Below are 21,573 nucleotides of genomic sequence, written 5' to 3' on the forward strand. Positions count from 1 at the left end.
GCAGAGTATAGCGCAGCATACATCAGGGTGCAGTGTGCCCCCTATACAGTCACTTTGCCAGCACAGCCACTTGTGAGTCTCTGTACACAGCCAAGTAATCAGCAGAGTACAGCGCAGCATACATCAGCGTGCAGTGTGCCCCCTATACACAGTCACTTTACCAGCACAGCCACTTGTGAGTCTCTGGACACAGGGCCTGATTCAGTGCCAGACGCTTTTTACGCTCGCTCGTTCAGAAAAAGGGGCCGGATATTTAAATAGAGCGTTCGCTCTTTGCGGTCTGTTGACGCCTCTATGTCTGAACGAGCGAACGAAACATGCGCTTGCTATTTTTTTAAAAACGCCCCCTGGCAGCTCGCATCCTACGTCATCTCCGCTATTTATTAGATTAATCGAGTACATCAAAAGGCGTATGAACTGCTCGCAGTGCTTGTGGTAGGATTTTCCTACCACAATCATGCGAGCAGTTCAGGCTAAAAGACAACCAAGTGACGTGGTCGATGACGCTGCTTTGTTAATTATGCACACCCTTAAAACGCCCGTTTTGACCGTTTGGCACGCCTGCGTTCGGATCTCCACTCCCTGTTTTCAAGCACCTTCCCCTGTTACCACCCACAAACGCCTCATTCTGTCACTCAAATTAGCAGGCATTCGCTATTTTGCGAGCACACAATTTCCGACCGCAATGACTAGTTCGCGCATGCGTATTACAACCCATACGCATGCGCAGTTGTGCGAACATCGCTCGGAGCGAACGAGCGGCCGCTTACGAGCGGCTCTGAATCAGGCCCACAGTCACATAATTAGCAGAGTATAGCACAGCATACATCAGCGTGCAGTGTGCTCCCTACAGTCACTTTACCAGCACAGCCACTTGTGAGTCCCTGTGTCACTATCAGTGGGAGTGAAATGGCGCCGAGTCCCGTTCTCGGTGCCTTATGTAGAGGCAAACTCTCGCTAGAATCCGACGTCAGGAGGATGACGTTCGGGCTCACAGTGGGAACCGAGCCAGTTTGGAACACCCGAGCCGCGGCTCGGGTGGACTGGGAACCCCCGCTGTTCGGAGCGGTTCGGATTCCACAGAACCCGAACCACTCATCCCTTATTGTTGTAAGCTGCCTTATTTGGCTTATGATGGAAAAATAGGCCTATTACGAGCTGGAGACTTCACATAGTATTTGTCAGTTCAGATTGGAAATACAGCAGTGTTGGGCCCTTACGTCCACCTTCATTACCTGTGCACGATTGTTGTCCTTCTGCTGACAGAAGGAAATGCAGAACATTGTGATTCCTTCCATCACTTTCATAAAAGTACAAGTGTAGATGAGCATATAAAAGTGGCTGTGAGTTACATTATTACGAATTAATCTTGCATGATTGTGAACTGCAGTCATGTGCTACCAATTGTTAGTGCAATTGCCATAAGAACTTAGGGCCTGATTCAGACCCAGTCGCTAGATGCGTACTGAGATGCGTACTCGCACTGAGCGTATGCAAATTTTCCAAATTGACGTCATGGGATATGATCGCTCGCCAAGGCATAAGCACACCCACTTTGGCTGTGCGAGCAATCGCTCTGTGTATGCAGACACCCCTTAGCGTATGTAGAGACGCCCACTGGCACACGTCATCTCCAGGAAGTGTATGAAAACATTGGTACATCGAGGACCATCGGATTCGAACGCAGTACTTGTGGTAGCCTTACCCTACTGCAAGCTCTGCAAGCATTTCAGTGTAAAAAAAAGCCAAGTGACGTGTAATATGATGCTGCCTGTTAATTATGCACGCCTCTGAAACGGCATTAAAACACTCAGGCACGCCTGCGTTCGCATCTCCAACCCCCCGTTTTTACTGGACTGTCCCTGTTACCACCCACAAATGGCCTCTCCTGTCACTCATTACACTGGGCTGTCTTTGCAGGGCGAGTGAGCGGTATGCGATCGCAGTGAGTAGTTCACGCACTTGCAGAACATAGAACATTGGGCCGCTTGCGAGCACACGCATATATCGAACAGGTCTGAATTAGGCCCTTAGCCCATTTTATACTGTAGGAAACTGTGTACTCACACGTCTTTACTGCAGTTGCACCAAACAGCCCCTCTCGGCGCTCCTGGTCCCGTGAGACACTGCTGGTGCCGGGCGTCTTTTTTGCCAAAAATACGTCCAAGATACAATGCGACTAGGACGCATCAGGAGACTGTGATGATTAATTTGATATTTGACTCTTCTATATATATACATGTGTGCAGCTGAGTCTCTGAATCAGTATGCGAAGTGCTACAATGCATCGGCCACGGCTTTTTTACACGCCAAGTTCTGTTTACAGACTCAATCAAACATAGATATATAAGTGTCGCATATCAAATTAATCAGCACAGTCTCCTGGTGCATCCTAGTCACATCACATTGCTACTAAGACGCTAGCAGAGTTGCACGGGACCTAACGGCTCACTCACACCAGGCATCTCGCGCTGCATGGCGTATTGAGGCTAGATGTATGAGGACAAATCTGTTTTACAGATTATACAGAGTTAACCCTTGCATCTCTTTTAGCATTGCCTCTGAAAATGTAATCGATTGCAAAATGACTTTAAAGACACATATTTGAATGTCCCATCATTAACTAATTTGCTTTAAAATGCAATGAAAGCAAAGAATAAAGCTGAGATGTTAGGGCCGAGTGGATAGAAAACTGGATAATGAGCGCTGGGCCCTCTGATCATCAAATCATTTAAGTCATTAAAGAGATTGCATTCCTCTTTGCTGTGTGTGCTGTCATTGGTCTGCCCCCAGTCAGGTGACGCAGTGACAGTCCTATGGAGTATAGCAGCATGAGTCAGCTTCTGGAGATCAGCCTGTGACAATCAGAGTGAGCATCACAGAGGTCAAATTGACAGGCTGCTTACTATTCTTACCTGTACCCTTTACTGCCAGAGGAAGCAGCAACATTTTCATTGACAAATAAATATCTCTTATGCATTATTTTCATGGTTAAGTGGTTCAAACGGCTCATGCTTTATTTTGTTAATACTGTACATAAATGCACTAATCTTGCCAGGTAATTTAATTGCGTCTTCAATTGACTGTTTAGCAAACAGAACAAAACAAGAAAGCAGTCGTACTGAAAGTATTTCACCTCCCACACCCATTTCATGTTCTAACCTTAAGCTGTACACACAGACTACAAATTCCAACCTTCTAAATGCAAACAGGGCTGTATGTGATGTACAAATAGAGTGATTTTGTGCCTTAGACATGATGACCAGAGATCCCCACTCCCATATTTATTTTACAATCTGGGACAGCATAATACTCTGCACTGGAGATGTAAGCTAGCAGATCTATTAAATTACTAACCGAGAGCCATGTCTAGTCATAGTCAGCCGTGAATGCAAGAGATAAGTATTTTTCAGTTGTAGCACATATCTATGGAACTGAATTGTACCTCTAGCACTTTGACTCCATAGAAGAAGATCGCATCTACTGTATAACGCTTACACTCCCCCATTACAATTCCAAGCTGAATGTATGTAACCCGCAGCCAGACAGTGAGAGGTAACATGATAAAGGTTTTCTATAATCAATAACAACATATCACACGCTACATCTTTATCAGAACATATCAGTGCGCTTATCATGTTGGTCATTGCAGTATCATCGGTTATATCTCCTGGGCTGGGAAGACAGTGGCCCTGATTCAGAGCCGGACGCTCTGACGGAGCGCTCGCTCTGAATCAGGGCCGTCCCTGCTCCTTTTTGGTGTGGCCTCCTGGCCGCTCGCATAGCTGTGGGTGACCACCCACAGCTATAGCGAGCGGCCAAAATGATGGTCGGGCGACCATCGGGCTTGCGACGAGACCCATGGTAACGCCTCCGTCTGGGCAGCCACGCCCCCGGCACGCCCACCAAAGGGGGCGTGCTGTCAATCACCATCGACAGCACGCCCCCTTTGGTGCGAGACCCATAACAACGGCTTGGCCTCGTTATTCGGGTCCCGCGCATGCGCACTTGGGCACCATCGACCCGCTTGCGAGCGCTCAGTGCTCGCAAGCGGGTCAGAATCAGGCCCAGGCCCTGATTCAGAGCCGGACACTCTGACAGAGCGCTCGCTCTGAATCAGGGCCGTCCCTGCTCCTTTTTGGTGCGGCCTCCTGGCCGCTCGCATAGCTGTGGGTGACCACCCACAGCTATAGCGAGCGGCCAAAATGATGGTCGGGCGACCATCGGGCTTGCAACGAGACCCTGCGGTAGGGTCTCGCTGCCGCAAGCCCAGGAGTGCTTTTGGCTCTATCAGAGCCAAAAGAACTCCCACTGACATCACTAGTGATGTCAGTGGGGCCGGCCCCAGACGATAGGTGTTTCCATGGGAACGCCTCTGTCTGGGCAGCCACGCCCCTGGCATGCCCACCAAAGGGGGCGTGCTGTCTATCACCATGGACAGCACGCCCCCTTTGGTGCGAGACCCATAACAACGGCTTGGCCTCGTTATTCGGGTCTCGCGCATGCGCACGACGGAGCCACCTCCGTCGTGCGCTTGCGCACTTGGGCACCATCGACCCGCTTGCGAGCGCTCAGTGCTCGCGAGCGGGTCAGAATCAGGCCCAGGCCCTGATTCAGAGCCGGACGCTCTGACAGAGCGCTCGCTCTGAATCATGGCCATCCCTACTCCATTTTGGTGCGGCCTCCTGGCCGCTTGCATAGCTGTGGGTGACCACCCACAGCTTTAGCGAGCGGCCAAAATGATGGTCGCGATGGTCAAGACCATCGCGACCATCGGGCTTGTGACGAGACCCTGCAGTAGGGTCTCGCTGCCGCAAGCAGACGAGTGCTTTTGGCTCTATCAGAGCCAAAAGCACTCCCACTGACATCACTAGTGATGTCAGTGGGGCCGGCCCCAGACGGTAGGCGTTCCCATGGGAACGCCTCCGTCTGGGCAGCCACGCCCCCGGGACGCCCACCACCTCCGTCGTGCGCATGCGCACTTGGGCACCATCAACCCGCTTGCGAGCGCTCGCGAGCGGGTCAGAATCAGGCCCAGTTGCACATGCCTTTTCCTCTCTACCTATGTGCACAGATGCTGGAGCCAGTGTCTCTGCTGTAGAAAGTGAGGGGTCCCATCACCTCAGGGCTCACAGATTTGGCAATAAAATATTGTACAAATGGTCTTTAAAATTTTTAAATGTAAGATGGGAATATTGCTTTATGTTGTATGGAAATGTTATTTTCAATGCTCTTATTAGCATGGGAGATGAATGCAACAGAGAAACATACTATATATGAGGGCAAAGAAGGTTGTTTCATCCAAAATGCTGCCATATTTTTCTGTTTCATTCAGTAAATAAATGAACTGATAAAACTTAGATTGCTGCTCACATTCTTGCTTCTGAGTGGCATCGCCGAACCCTGCGGAAGTCTCCATTCTGCTGTTTAATAGTTTTACAGCCCCCTGCACCAACCTCTATAAATCCTGTGATATATACTGAAAAAATAAATAGTCTGTCCTTAAATCATATGTTGCTATCGGGGACCTACATGGAATTTTTATTTCCACTTTGTAAATGTGCCTGTATGTACGTATACAGATAGATAGATACCCAGTGACACTTTATTTTGTGACTATCTACTCAGCTGTCGATCACGTGACAGCAACTCAATTCATAAAAGCCTGTGCTGACATGGTAAAGAGGTTCTGTTGTTGTTCAGACTACACACCAGGATCCATCCAACACCAGGATGAAATATGATCTGAGTGACTGTGACCGTGGAATCATTGTTGGTGCCATGGTTAAGTATAGTATCTCATTGTTGGTGCCGTGGTTAGAATACCTCAGAAAGGCTGACCTCCTGAGATTTTCAAGCACAGCAATCTCTGCAGTTTACAGAGAATGTGCGTAAAAAGAAAACCATCCAATGAGTGTCAGTTCTGTGGGCAGAAATGCCTTGTTAATGATAGAGCTCAGAGAAGAATGGTCAGAATGGTTCAAGTTCAGAGAATGAAAAGAGTAATTCAAATAGCCATATGTTACAACAGTGGCAGGGTCGTATTGTGAGATGAGGGGTCCCATGTGCGTTCCCCTCTCTGCGGCGGCCGGCAGCAGACTGACACATCTGACCGTCGACCGCAGCATCAGTAGACTCTGGGCACTAGTCTGTGCAGGTCGCCGGGGAAATGGTGCGGCGGCCATATTCTGGCATTTTGTGCAGGGCTGAGACACCCAACACGGGACCTCAGAGAGGTAGGTATTAGATAATATGGGTGCAGGGTGTGCGGTGTGGGCCACCCCTGGACTCATTATAGATACGCCCCTGAACAGTGGTGTGATAAGATAATCTCTGACTACAAAGCACATCGAAGTGGATGAGCTACAGAAAGTGGATGAGCTACAGCATCAGAAGACCTCACCCGTATCCACTCCTGTTATCTAAGGGCAGAAAACAGAGACTCACCAAAACTGGGCAGCTGGAGTTTGGATAAACATTGTCTGGTCTGATGAATCTTTATTTCTGCTGCAACATGCAGAGGGTAGGATAACAATTTGGCATATGCTACATGAATCCATGGATCCATCCTGCCTTGTGTCAATGGTTCAAGCTGGTGGAGATTTAATGGTGTGAGGGTATATTTTCTTGGCACACATTTGGCCCCTTAATGCCAATTGTGCATTGTTTAAATGCCACAGCTGACCACGTGTCTCCCTTTAAGGCCAGTTTAACTATTTTCTAATGACTACTTACAGCAGGATAGTACACTTTGTCACAAAGCATGTGCCACCTAACCTACATGACAGTGAGTTCAGTATACTCCAGTGGCCTCCACAATCACCTGATCTGAAACTAATAGAGCACCTTTGGTGGAATAGGAGATCTGCAGCATGAACGTGTAGCTGAAAAATCTGCAACATCTGCATGATGCTATTATGTCACCCTGGATCAGAATCTATAAGGAATGTTTCCAGTACTTTGCCGAATATATGCCACAAAGAATTCTGGCTGATCTGGAGGCAAAGGGGGTCTAATAAAGTGACAAGTGTGCGTGCGTGTGTATATCCCACACATATACATTTTAAATTAATAGAGATTAGTTATCTCAAGCTAGTGTGAGTTGATAGTTTCCCTTGAAGGCACGGACAGAAAGCCAGTTGTTGTGGAACTACAATTTCCAGCATATATTGTCACCATAAGAGTTGTAGATCTGCAACAGCTGGACAGCTACCGGTTGCATGTTTGGCAGAGCTTTCCTATTGGTTTAATGTCTGGTAGACTGATTTAAAGTTAATCTTATCGTAGCTGGTGGCCATTTTTAATTGGCTCACCTTTGCCCCCCAGTTATGTAAAAGCTGCCCTTAAGCGCAGGTTCCGATTTCAAATACTACAAGTGTGGTTTTGTGCACAGGAAATTGCAGTTGATTCTTGTGTGTCCGTTAACACAGAAACTGTCCCACAAGACACAATAATGGAATCCTTGTTAATTTCCCCTGGGGATTGTGGGAGAGAGAAGAGGAGAGAGGAGGGGGTGACTCCGCTTCCACTGCCAGCTCTTAATATTAGTTCATCACTCCTACTGAGCAGGCTAAAAATAGGCACAGAATGAGGGATATTAACCCTTATGCTGCACAGTTATTATTATTTCAGCCTCTTTCTACATATGTCAGCACCAGGGCATGTATGTACTACTTTAACTGAAAATATCTTTTTTACAAAGTTATTAGAGAATTTAAAAAAATGTTTATATTTCAGTAAAAGGACAGAAAGAAGCAATCATCAATGTGCAAATGTGTTTATAGAGGAGAAAGGCAGAACTGTAAGGAGTTCCGCAAACCCTTGTCTCACCAGGTCCACTATTAACTAAAATAAGCAAGATCAGTCAGTGTTTGCAGCTAGTGTCCAATACTTATTCTATACCATTTTAGTTAAGTCCATATCCTAATCAAATCATGTCCCTCGTCTTCTGCCTGCCATTAATAAGAAATGTCGTCTCTAATGCTGTGATATCGGGTTGTGGGGAAAATAAAGAGATGCATTAACCCTGTTATAACCAGTAGCACATTAATGCAAAGGCTCAAACAGTGTCGCACCCTAGAGGCCTCGCAGCAAGGACACATCCATTATTTTTGGGAAACGGTAAATATTAATGTGGAGCAGGAAAGATCAGCCATAGCCTAAGGGAGAATACACTGTAAGGGGAAGGAGAGATAGAATAAAAATCCAGAGCTGTATTCCGGCAATTTAATTACATGCTTGGTTGTTTCAAAATGAAATTTGTTTGGTGATGGGATACGGAGGCAGACAGATTCCTTGAATAAGGTGGTGGGGTGAGGTCCTGAGGGGGTGGGGAAAGACAAGGCATGAAGGGGGCTGCTGGAGCTGGTGTGCGTGATCAGGGGGAATAAGCAACACAGGGTTACAAGGGTAAGGCAGGTGGTGTCGAACCAAATGCCACTTCCAAGGAGACATTATTATATTGTGATACAATTCCATTATCACATATAATGAGGGTGTCCAGCTTTCCCTTTAAACTACTTGTTCTACATTCACATTCTGCATTATTTAATATCTAAAAGAATGATACACTGATTGAGAAATGTATTACAGAACATGTTGCAAGGCCACCTGTATTATTCTTAGTAAACTAATATTTCCTCTAAAGCTTTACAAATCACACCCTTTGAATGAAATACGTGATATAGAGCTATGGAGCGAGAAAATAAAAAGCTGAAATAGCTGAGTCTTTGCAGTAATTAGTTGTTTAGAGTTTAGCAGTTTAGCTGGAATTTGCAGGAGATGTTTTGGACGGTATGCAAAGCATGCACTATATTACATTTCATCCCTGGTAATATAATACTACGTATTACAAGGATGGTTTTGCTAATGTGGGTGGCATTTCCTATCGGCCAACTGCCCTTTCCAATCAGTGGTTCTCCAACATATTGTAATTGGTGTTTTTTGCTTCCTGCTAGCAACAGTTATGGGCTTGATGCAGAGGTAGACGCAGTGTCGATGTTTGCACAGTTCAACAATTATTTGGTACTGCGTATGCGTGAAAAGTCCTGGAAACCCTACATCACATGCATACACTAAGTGTACACAGATACTGGAATCACTCCCATTTGGGCTGGAGGCGTACCTGAGAGGTGACTGGGAGGCGGCTTGAAGTGGGCATGTTATGGGCGTGTCATGGGCGTGTTAGTGGCCGCGGCTGTGTTCTCAAGCACAGAGCAGCAGCCACAGAAGCCATGGTTAGAGACACTGCACCACCCATAGGGCATTATAAGTGTCGATAGTGATCACGATGGTGAGCTGATGGTGGAATGTTTGAGTTCACCAGCAGATTTACACTGTCCCCAGACATTAGAAGTGGGCGTCTCAGGACTTGCAATGTCCGGTGCTCGCAAGTACATAAGGGGAAGGCTGACACTAGCATTTGCATATTATCGCAGCTGCAAATCCAAAATAAATCGCTGCTGCACATGCATCAGCGGCCACCTCTGAATCAGACCCAAGAACAGAAAGGGTACTTTCAAATGACTAGCTGGGCGTCAAAGCACTGTGCAATAACACGGATCATGACTGTGCATACATTTCCATCATGTGTGACACAATACTGTCTCCAGATCTTTAAGCACCCAACATTCATTTAGGATTCCTGCCACTGGTTTCCAGGCTTAGTGAGTGTGATAGTAAACAATTATATTTCTGATGTACTATACGGTAGGGTAAACAGATCTTTCTTGATCTATAATTATGCTGGATAGATTTAGTAAGACTGTTACAAATTTTGTATATAGTATTTGGAATGACAGTTGTGTCAGCAGTCTGAGCACTAGTATTAATTAGAGATGAGCGGTTCGGATTCTGTGGAATCCGAACCGCTCCGAACATTGGGGATCCGAGTCCACCCGAACCCTGTTCGGGTGTTCACCGCCTGACTCGGATCCCCGTTCGGGGCCGAACGGCGGCCGCCTGATGTCGGATTCTCACTAGAGAATCCGACATCAGGTCTCCTCGCGTGTAGGGCAGAGCGCAGTGATAGCGCTCTGCCTTACACAGACACAGACACACAGCCGCCAGCGGCAGCTGTGTGTTTGTTACAGCAGCCAATGAGAGTCACACAGACTCTCATTGGCTGCTGCACGGAGGGAGCCTGCTGGAGCTCACACATGAGCTCCGTCTTCCGGCTCCCTCCTCAGCGTGTGACAGAGCGGACGGCGCGGGAGCGGGGAATCAGGTAAGTTTTATTTTTTTACTTGTCAAAGGTCCGGGGGCGCTACTGGGGGGGGGTCTGCACTACTGGGGGGGTCTGCTACTGGGGAGGGCTATACTACTGGGGGGGGCCATACTACAGAGGGGCCTGCTACTGGGGGGGGGTCTGCACTACTGGGGGGGGTCTGCTACTGGGGGGGGCAATACTACTGGGGGGGCCATACTACAGAGGGGCCTGCTACTGGGGGGGGGCTATACTACTGGGGGGGGTCTGCTACTGGGGGGGCCATACTACTGGGGGGGATCTGCACTATTGGGGGGCCATACTACAGAGGGGCCTGCTACTGGGGGGGGGCTATACTACTGGGGGGGTCTGCACTACTGGGGGGGGTCTGCTACTGAGCGGGGCTATACTACTGGGGGGGCCATACTACAGAGGGGCCTGCTACTGGGGGGGGCTATACTACTGGGGGGAGTCTGCTACTGGGGGGGCCATACTACTGAGGGGCCTGCTACTGGGGGGGCCATACTACTGGGGGGGCTTACTACTACTGGGGGGGGGGCTGCTACTGGGGCAGCCTACTACAGGGGGGGCCATACTACAGGGGGGGCCCATACTACAGGGGGGGCTACTACTGGGGCAGCCTACTACTGGGGGGGCCTGCTACTGGGGCAGCCTACTACTGGGGGAGCCATACTACTGGGGGGGCATACTACTGGGTGGCATGCTAATGGGGGGCATACTACTGGGGGGGCCTGCTAATGGGGGGCATACTACTGGGGGGGGGGGGCTGCTAATGGGGGGCATACTACTGGGGGGCATTCTACTGGGGGCACTGCATAGTGGACCCTACTACTAAGGGGACTGCATAGGGGGCACCACTGCTGGGGGACATTGTGTAAGGGACACCGCTACTGTGGGCATTGTGTAAAATGGTCACTACTGTGGGCATTGTGTAAAAGGGGCACTACTGTGTGTCGTAACATAAATAAGAGACACTACTTTATGGTGTAATGTGAATCAGGCCCTATGTGCGGTGTAATGCTAATAAGATTGTGCACTGTGACTCCTAGGGCCGTAGCCCACTTTGTAAACAAGTACTGTGACTCTGCTGGCGGTACCCCACTGGGTGGGTGCACTACTTTTCATTTCTGCCACTGCTGTGTGGCAATGTGTCATAGATGTGCTTTATACTGTGGTGTCTGTGTCGTTGTGCCGCTGCTTTGTCGCTTAGTAACCAGTCTGCTCACTGCAACCTTTGGCCAATAATGTTGAAAACAATATTATAAGCTGTGATATGGTCTAAATTGACTGGAAATTAATGTTATTGAGGTTAATAATACTCTAGGAAGAAAAAAAAGACCAATTTATGTGATTTTAGCTTTTTTTGTCAATTTTTGTAAAAAAATCCAAATCCAAATCCAAATCCAAAGCCAGTCACCGCAGTTTGGCAAATCCAAATCCAAATCCAAAGCCGGAACGACGAATTAGAACCAAATCCAAATCCGGCAAAAATGGTCCGGCGCACATCCCTAGTATTAATTGACACAAATGATTAGATATGAAATGGGGGTAAAAACAAAAGCAACGTCCTTGTAAGGTTGTGACCACTCATGGTTCCAAAAGTTAAAATGCATAAACCCCAGTATTAGCTATTTCTGCCCCCATTCGAATGGCTGAACACCCTGTGGGGCGCGTTTCTGTAAGATTAGAAAAGAAAAGCAGTAATTATGTCTGCTGTGCAGGGAAGAATATAAAAAAGCAGAGATTTGTTGTAATAATCTCTGGGGTTTTAAAAATTGCGAAGCTCAGAAAAAATTACAGACGTTTTTGAAAGGCAGATTTGTTCGTCCTTTTGTGAAGCTTAACATGAAGTGTGAACGGCTTGCACAGGATTAAAATCATGAGAAGGAGGAAAAAGACCACTTATTGTATGGATGGCAAGCTACCTTCTATGCACTGAGGGAGACTCAACCAGCTCCGTTCATTTAAACAGGACAGTGATCTTCTCTGGGAGGGCGATGAAGTGTATAGCTTACTCTATAACAGTGGTCTCCAACCTTAATTGGGGTGGGAGCTACTTGAGAAAAATGAGACATCTTGAAGAGCCACATTTTATTTTTGAAAACTAAAATCTGGCTAATAATTCAATTTTTCATAGAAAAACAACAATGGATTTATTAATACATTGATAAATATCACTGCATGAATAAAGGCATTGTTGTTTTTCTATGAAAAATGTGGTTATTAGCCAGATTTTAGTTTTATAAAAATAAAAAGTGGTGAGCTGTCAGCGGGGAGCATGGGGCTGCTGGATGGTTTGTGCAGGCGGGATAGTGGATGGACAGGCCCCACACCCCATTTCAAAGTGCCCGACTCTACCTCTGATGCCTGAGAGCTGTCAGCAGGGAGCAGGTGGCTGCTTGATGGACTGTTCAGGTGGGACAGTGGATGGCCAGGTCCCACACTCCCTCCAAACAAGTGCCTGGTGTCTCTTATTGCGGTCAGCAGCGAGGCTGCTATCAGTGTCTATGATGCACTGCCGCCGCGCCGTGTATAACACATGTCCTATGCACGATGTCAGCCCACTGCCATAAGGAGAGCATCCGCCGTCCTTTTGCCGTAAGGCGAGCCACCATACTTGCGGTCATGAGGTACCGTTGGCTCGCGAGCGATGGGTTGGCTCTATAATGTAGCGATAAACTTGAGGATGTCTCTAAAGTCAAGGGTCACTTCATATAAACACTTAATAATACTTAAAGGTTTTTAAATAATTGCATCCCCAATTTAAAGCTATCCCCAAATTACTGCTACTACAAATTCTGCTGCTTTCTCAAGGAAACATTAGCATACATTATAAGTTGTTTCTAACCAATCCAGTTGTGTGCAGGAGATTTTAGCCAACAGGTATCTTGTGAGTTTCGTACTGCCCTTCCCTTCCATATCCAGCAGAACAGAACTTGGCAGCAAGCCACAAACACATATTTATTTTACTTTATAATCGTAGTACTAAACGTGCAAACAGCTTAGCGCTGCAGAGAAGCCAATAAGGTTAAACATTGTTTTTCTTCCATAACAAAAAAGAAAAATAAAGCAAATCACAGTACATTTAAAGTTGCAAATCATCTTTAACAATGTGAAATATAAATAAAATTGATTTGTGCAAACAGACTTTTTCTGCCATTCATAGACACGTGAACAAAGCTTGGCAGACTTTCAGATGTAACAGAAGCATTAAAACTCACAGTAATAACTGTGGTGCATTTAAAGGTTAGACATGCTGACTTGTGTAGTGCGACAGCACATTGTAATCCTGCTGTTTTTTACTGCAGGACCGAATCGGTGGCAGAGAAGATGCTGACTAACTGGTTTGCTTTCCTTCTACATAAGTTCCTTAAGGTATGATAATCAGCTGTGTATTTGTTTCTGTTTATTTTAAAGCTTTACATTTGTCACAGACACCACAACGCTTCAGGTTATTGCAGAAACCAGAAATGGGCGCAACCGCCTGTCTGTTATTATTACCCAGTCTTGTTTTATTACTGTTTGTTCCCAATTGTAAACGAAATGGATTATGCTGCCGCTATATAAGTAACTGATAATAATAATGTTTGATCACTGAAATATTCATTAGTACTTACAGCACATTACTAAATTTACTTAGTTTTCGGACGTACACACATAAATAATCTATAGCAGTGCAGATTTCTGTGTGGCTGAAAATGTGCATACTTACACAATACACTAAAATATGACTGAGAATAATACATACATGTGTGAGACTAAAACCAATACACATATATAATGGTTGACATTAATATATATACATGAATGATGGAAAACAATATGTGTACAGTGCAGGAAAATAATGAATCACCACCACCCACTAGCATTGCACTGTTCATTTTTTATGGTTGGTACTTAATTCACCCTAGCCATACAATCAATACTGCACCTGTTATTGTATTGCTAAATGATTATTTCAATAGAACTAAGGGGTCTATTTACTAAGCAGTGTTAGGAAACAGAGTGAAAAGTGATAAGGTGCCAGCCAATCAGCTCCTAACTGCCATCTCACAGGCTGTGTTTGAAAAATGACAGTTGGGAGCTGATTGGCTGGCACCTTATCACTTTTCACTCTGTCTCTTAACACTGCTTAGTAAATAGACCCCTTAGCCTCTGTTCAGAATAACGTAAGCCCAGATATATTTATTGATCACTGAAAACGTAATGCTACTTTGCAATAACATTTGTTATTTTTTTGCACTTCAATGTCATCCAATTTATGGTTGGCTTTATTACAAACCAACTGTTACATAACACAAATAAAAGAAAACACATGGTGACTATATATTTGAAACAGATTCTTCAAGTCAATAATCAGTCACAGTTTTTCTAACGGTTATTGCAGGAGTGTGCTGGGGAGCCCCTCTTCATGTTACACTGTGCTATAAAGCAACAAATGGAGAAAGGACCTATAGATTCAATCACAGGAGAAGCCCGCTACTCACTGAGTGAAGATAAATTGATTCGGCAGCAGATTGAATACAAAACTCTGGTAAACACAACAAAAGCCCACAAGGGGGTGTAGTAAACTTATGTTGCACATTGAAATTTTGCCCTCAAAGGTAACCTGCAATTTTCCCTCAGTTTGAGTCTCTCTCAGGCTTGTCTAAAATGGCTTCTTTTCATTGTGTGCAGATCCTGAACTGTGTGAACCCTGACAATGAGAACAGTCCAGAGATCCCGGTGAAGGCATTAAACTGTGATACGATCACTCAGGTCAAGGAAAAGATCTTGGATGCAGTGTATAAGAATGTGCCATATTCTCAGAGGCCGAGAGCCGTAGACATGGACTTGGGTATGTAAATATATGATCGTTTCTATTCCGCCTTTTTAAGTTTCTGACATAATATTTATCCGAACAATCATTCAACTAGTGAGAGCTGTATATCTCTGAACATGTGAGTTCTGTAGATTCAGGCTAGTTTGGCAAGTTTATGCAATGACAAATACAAAACATATATACAGTATATTTTAGAAAAAGATTTGCATTAGAATATGATGTTTATATTGAGCTTGGTGTGACTTATTCTCTGGCAGAGTGGAGACAAGGACGCATAGCAAGGGTCGTCTTACAAGATGAAGACATCACAACTAAGATAGAAGGAGACTGGAAGAGGCTCAACACACTAATGCACTACCAGGTACACCATTTAAAATACACCAAAAAGAAGAAAATATTACATTATTTGCATTGTTGGGATCCAAGACCTTCTGATGCTGCTGTAGCCTTCAGGGAAACTTCACATCTGGGTCCTGTAGTGATCACAAATCTTGCAACCACGGTAGGTCGGCCATGGCTTACTTGTTTGGCGGGGCAGTAAACTCACTGTAGCGTCGATGGTGTTTCTGTAAACAAACTAGTGGTAGTCACCTTGTGGCTCTCATGCTTTGTCGCTTAAGGGTCCTTAAGTTTGATATAAATGAATAAGAAAAAAGCGAAATACATGATATGGCTGATTTTTAAGAAAGGCTATACCAGTTGGTACCAGCATACTTGCCTATTTTCAGAATGTCCAGGGGACTCACAAATCATGGGGACCACTCCCTGACTCCTGGGACAGTAGACGGGCCTCCCGGATCCCACTCTGTTTTCACAGGGAACTGCACCTACAGTACTACTTGGGCCTCCCCTCAAGTGGATTCAGTATGATTTACCGGTTCAATTCCAGACAGCGGCATCCCGGCAGCAGTGAAAATCCCGATCGTCGAGAGGTAAGTATTGGCTAACCTATTCTCCCCCCTAACCCTCCCTTAGGGGTGCCTAACCCTAACCTCCCCCTAAACCTAACCCCCCCTTCCCCCGCTGCATCCTCCGGGGGGTGCCTAACCCTAACCCTTCCCCGGGGGTGCCTAACCCTAACCCTCCCTTCCCCTAGGCTAACCCTAAACTCCCAGGGGGGTGCCTATCCCTAAGTCCACCCTGGGAACCCTAAACCTAACCCCCCAGCGCCCGGCTTACCTTCGATCGGTAAGCCGAGTGTCGGGCTCCCGGCGTAGGTAAAATGACAGGCGTCAGGATTTTGATGCCTGTCATTTAGCCCTTGCCGGGATTAGACAGTCGGGAAGCCAGTGGTCGGGATTCCGTCCATCGGCTTCCCGACTGCTTCCCCCTCAGGTATGGCTTCCAATTACTGTTGGGAAAGTATAAGAGAAATAGAACAAAGAAGTTTGCTAAGCTCCAGTATTTTGACCCAAAGATTGATTTTGGACATTCGATTTACATAAAACCAAATTCTATTGAGTAGTTGGAACTTATGAGTTCTCATTTAAATCAAGGTTTAAAAAAAAAGGTGTCTGTTGAAATTGGGAATCTAAGATAAGACTTTATGGGTCTATTTACTAAGCTGTTTTAGGAGATAAAGTGAACAGAGATAAGGTACCAGCTAATCAGCTCCTAACTGTCATTTTTCAAACAGCCTGTGACATGGCAGTTAGGAGCTAATTGGATGGTACCTTATCACCGTTCACTTTATCTCCTAACACAGATTAGTAAATAGACCCCTATTACTTTTTCAATTTTTTTTAGTATTTGTTTTTTTTATACAGTATAGTCTGAAAATATAGAAGTCCTAAATAGAACAGTGAATACCACATTACTGTTTAAACACTCAGCTTTAGACAGCTTTGTAGGCAAATGACAAGTCAGGATCCAGTATAAGGCCTGGCAAAGGGCAACCGCAAATGTTGATCACCAAGAGAGAGGTAAATGATTTCGGCAGCAGTTCCATGCTCTCTTATAGGGATGGCATTTATTAGGTTTTTTAATTATATATACTGTTGTCATATAAATGCTCCGTTTTAATTTGAATGTTAGTAGTAAAGTTAAGTATCTTCATTTACGCCTAATAAAAATTAACTACAAAGTTAAATCCAAATTATACTGAGTATGTAACATCCCTCCAAGGTATCCCTCCATCTCCGCTCATAGTAGGACATGTCTGCATGATATAGTGAACATTCGTGCATGTCTCCAATGTAAAGATACTTAGAGAAAACAAGTAGAAGAGCCTTTTGCACAAAGTTTATAACAAAATCTTTCTTCAATATACTATAAAGCTAAATAATAATTAGAATAAATGATGAAACATACCACACTATGAGTATTGGCTATATTAAATATATACGGATAACCTTATTAATAACTAATTTCATAAGAGTAAACAAGAAATATGCTGCCTGTGGACTAGAGTTTTAACACGATTAAGTATGAGCTGGGAGAAGAATGGTCTTTAGGGATCAGTGATCCCAGTTACTACTTTTTATCCTATGTTTATATGGGAGTGGTATGATATACCGGTGGCTCAATAGCCCAAATCCAGACGCCAGAGCCCCGAACACTGCAGATCCCGACAGGGGAGGTAAGTACTCTATCCCTACCCCTCTCCCCCCTATCCCTAACCCTCCCTTAGTGGTGCCTAGCCCTTACCTCCCCCCTAGTGCCTAACCCTGACCTCCTCGGGGGTGCCTAATCCTAATCCCCCCTTACTGCACCCTAAACCTAACCTCCCCCTCTTGGTGCCTAACCCTAGCCCCCCATCCCAGTAGCCTTCTGGCGTTCGGGATGCCGACGCCGGTATCCTGTTATCATTCGGGATAGCGGCGATAGCATTTTGCCGGCGGTCAGGATTCTGGCGTCGGTTAATCAGCGTCCGGGATCTCGTCTGCCAGCATTTTAACTACATCCCATATATATAATTTGCAGACAGAGAACAGAACATGGGCAGTTGTGTGGGTTTGTACATACTAAGCATGTCATTGCTGCATGTTCATTCCTAGACTGAGTGTTAGTGGTCCTCAAAGAATACTTGACTGATATTTATAGTTGTGACATAATCAATAGTGGAAAAAAATCCCTGGCAGTGCATTCATTTGTGCTGAAGGGGCAGTAGAATTAGGTTAACTTAATTCTGTTGCTGACCTATTGCTGTAGATAAGGATCAGCAGAAAGAAGCTTCAGCGTCACTAAGCTGTGGTTTCACATCTGTACGTTCAATTTAAATGTAACTGTTTTTTTTGGGATTTGCTAATTGTGAGGATGGGGAAGCTCTCATGTTCTAAGAGGATTTGTATTTGTTTATTTTAGTCTAATTCACACAAAAGCTGGCATTTGTCAGTCCACCTGGTAAACATCCTATTAACATTGATCAGATTCTTTACAAACATGTTCATAAATGTGACTGGACAAAGACTGCATTGATAAATGTGCATAATCATTGGTTGTCATCAGTGCATTGAGCCCCTATCATCCAGTCATTTAACCACACAACCAAAAAGAACAAAGATTTGTTCTTTCACTATGTAGTTCAAATGCCAACATCTGCCCTTGTGTCACATGTATTAGATGTTGCTTCTTCTATTTATTTAAAGATTCAAGTTAAAAATAATTTATTAATGATAATTCAGGGCCTGATTCAGAGATGGATGGAATTGCAGAGCACGCTCCTTTTCTAAGGTCGCAGCCTGGGATCACTTTTGCCACGTCGCAATGGTTTGCCCCTTTGGCCAGGCTGTGGTAGCTGAAGATTACCGCACCCTGACTGGGTCCTGGCAGCTGCAAGGCCGGGAAATCTGCGTCCACGTAGACACTGACCTTGTCCCTCCTGGAAAACAGGTTTGAGACGCCCCCGTTTCTAGGAATGGTGGTCAGCCACACCCCCGCCCCTCCTCCCAAATGCCGCAGCATGTCAATCATGGGAGGGTCTGCAGGCGAGATCACAGGATCCGTTCTGAACATGTACTAAATGAGTCCTACGCATTTGCAGACCATTCACCATCGGAGATGTACGCTAACCCGATGTTCTGAATCAGACCCACAGTCAACTATTGTTTACTGCTATTTAGTGAGATTTACATATCTACTGAGAAACTACAGATCACTTCCAGACCCCATGAGGACTGTTATTGTGGTCAGAAGAGGAGCATGTACACAGGCTGATAGTAGTCAATTTCTGACTATGTGTACAAGCGTGCCATTAAACTTATTTGCAATCAGATCATTATTCAACTTCAAGCGATACTGGTTGTTGTATGATGTCACTGGCAGCATAGCAGCGTCTGGGCCTGCACTAGACTGTATTTTATGAGTTGAATTATATTATACAAATCTGGTACAGGTATAGTAAAAACAAATCCCTTTGTATTATCCTCCACTGTCTGAAGTTTAAACAGACCAAGAAGTGATAATACAGTACCCTAGGATCATAATGGAACAGAGATGTGGGAGGGTGGGGCATACTGTATAATGGGCCCAAATGCAGGATCTTTTCAGGATATAGAAAATGAATATTCATTTATATAATCCGGTCTAAAGCGGTGAAAGGGACAGCTTGCGGCACCTGTATTCCACCACTAAACACCCTGTTCTTGCTTAGCACATGGCACGTGTCTAAAAAAACACTGGAGAGCTTTGGTTACATATACAGTACCACAAATATTTGTATGTATGCAATTCACTTAATGGTTAAATATAATGCTACTCTACTACTTAAGGATTGGTTCATACATAAAAAAGAATAATACAATTATTCAGAATTCTCATTACAGTAAATCTTATTTAATGGATCCTTGCTGTTTTCATTAATTACTTACTGCATTGCTGACTTCGAGGGACAGTGGCTTTGGTTGCTACAAAGTGGAAGTCACTATGTAGCCAATGAGGACTTGGTCAATTAGGACTTGTGGAACTGTTGTGTAATACAACATAATCCCTGGTTACAAAATGTATTATTTAAGGGTTATGAGAATATACCAGAATCTCGTTAGCGCTAATATTCATCTCCAGTTTGACTTTTGTCTAATTAATCCTCCTGATGTAATGGAGGGACAGGTAATTTAAGCCTCTGAAAGATGGCTTTATTGCTTGTCCTACTATAAATCACATTTTTATAAAGTTCATAAAACCGGTTAGAATAAAAAATGGTTTAATAAGAATGCTTTATGGTCCATAACATTATGATAGCTGCGTATTCTCTTTGTGCTTCAGCCTTAATTTAAATCCGCTGCATCCTCCATAAGATGGGCTGTAAATGAGAGAGGCTTAAATGTTGCTTTTTTAATAAAAAAATAAAAAGTGGTTCTCACATGCATTAGCCACGCACATAGAATATCTTTGAACACTTCTTGTTTGGATTCTGGGCTGAGTTATGTGGAAACACTCCTAGTACAAACATCACTTCATGTGAGGAAATGAGTCAGTCACATTATGTTATTGTGTTCCAACAAAAAAAAAAACTCCAATGTGTATCGCAAAATACGATCAGGGCTACATTCCGTAAGTAAAGGTTAAGATCATAGCACAAGGCATGAAAATGTTATTGTCCAAGGCCATGGGCCTTTCTTTATCCAAGTATTTTCTTTAACCTCTTTGTTACAGTGCAAATGCAGTGCTTCGGATCTCTATGCAGAATATGAAAAATAAAACGGCTCATGTGGACAATTAATACAGTGGGAGCATTCACTAGATAGTCAGTAATCTAGAGTGGACCCCAATCTGCTTTATACATTGGCAGTACTTCTTTTTTTTCTTCACTTAACCTTTCTAGCTTCCACTTCAGTTGCTCATTATTTTAGTGATACAATCTTTGATTAATACTTACAGTTTCACTGTGTTTCTTATTGGAATAAATGTCCCTACAATGAAGAACTTCAGTCTCCATCTATTTAGCTTTTTTTCCTTTTGCCTCAAAATGTTATCACTTTGCTGTAAAACGGTAGCTAACAATATTACATATAGATAGTTAGGGGATTTTTTATTTTTTGAAGAAGAAGAAAAAAATAAACAGAAAAATTTATTTTTTTATTTAAAGTGTTTTCTTTAAAGTACTTATTAACATACATTGTGATAGAAAGGTACATTGTAAATTCACACCAGAAGTCAATATGACTATGTAACTTTCTTTTTTTGTACAGGTTTCAGACCGCTCAGTGGTGGCTCTTGTCCCCAAACAAACATCATCATACAACATCCCAGCTTCTGCAAGCATATCCCGAACCTCCATTAGCAGATACGGTGAGAAAATTCTTTTGTAGTGAATGAGCATTATATTCAAAACTGCAATAACAAGACAGCTATTATATATTGTTAGACTATTGAAGCAAAGAAAGAGCTTTAAAGAGATTGTATAGTGCTCTGAAAATATGATACTACAGGAGAAATTCAATTAAGCGCCTGGGCCGTAGGCCTTACATGATGTGCTCCTGCGCATATTTCCAAATACTATGGTATGGTAACCATAGATCACCTGTGAGTGAAAATATGCAACGTTTGTTAAAATAACACCCCAAGAAGACACATCTCAGAACTTCGC

General features: G+C 44.4%; 1 protein-coding gene across 1 annotated transcript in view; it reads left to right on the forward strand.

The window, feature by feature from the left end:
- The window catches only part of PLXNA2 (plexin A2), a 260,221-nt gene that overhangs the window by 222,292 nt on the left and 16,356 nt on the right, over nt 1-21,573 (forward strand). The window contains exons 22-26 of the mRNA XM_088479576.1: nt 13,534-13,600; nt 14,613-14,759; nt 14,903-15,062; nt 15,305-15,408; nt 21,176-21,275. Of these exons, the coding sequence (XP_088335702.1) occupies nt 13,534-13,600; nt 14,613-14,759; nt 14,903-15,062; nt 15,305-15,408; nt 21,176-21,275 (578 nt within the window). The remainder of the gene's footprint in view (nt 1-13,533; nt 13,601-14,612; nt 14,760-14,902; nt 15,063-15,304; nt 15,409-21,175; nt 21,276-21,573) is intronic.

Source organism: Taudactylus pleione, unplaced genomic scaffold (assembly GCF_031769625.1).
Source record: "Taudactylus pleione unplaced genomic scaffold, aTauple2 ptg000242l, whole genome shotgun sequence".
Classification (NCBI taxonomy): Eukaryota; Metazoa; Chordata; class Amphibia; order Anura; family Myobatrachidae; genus Taudactylus; species Taudactylus pleione.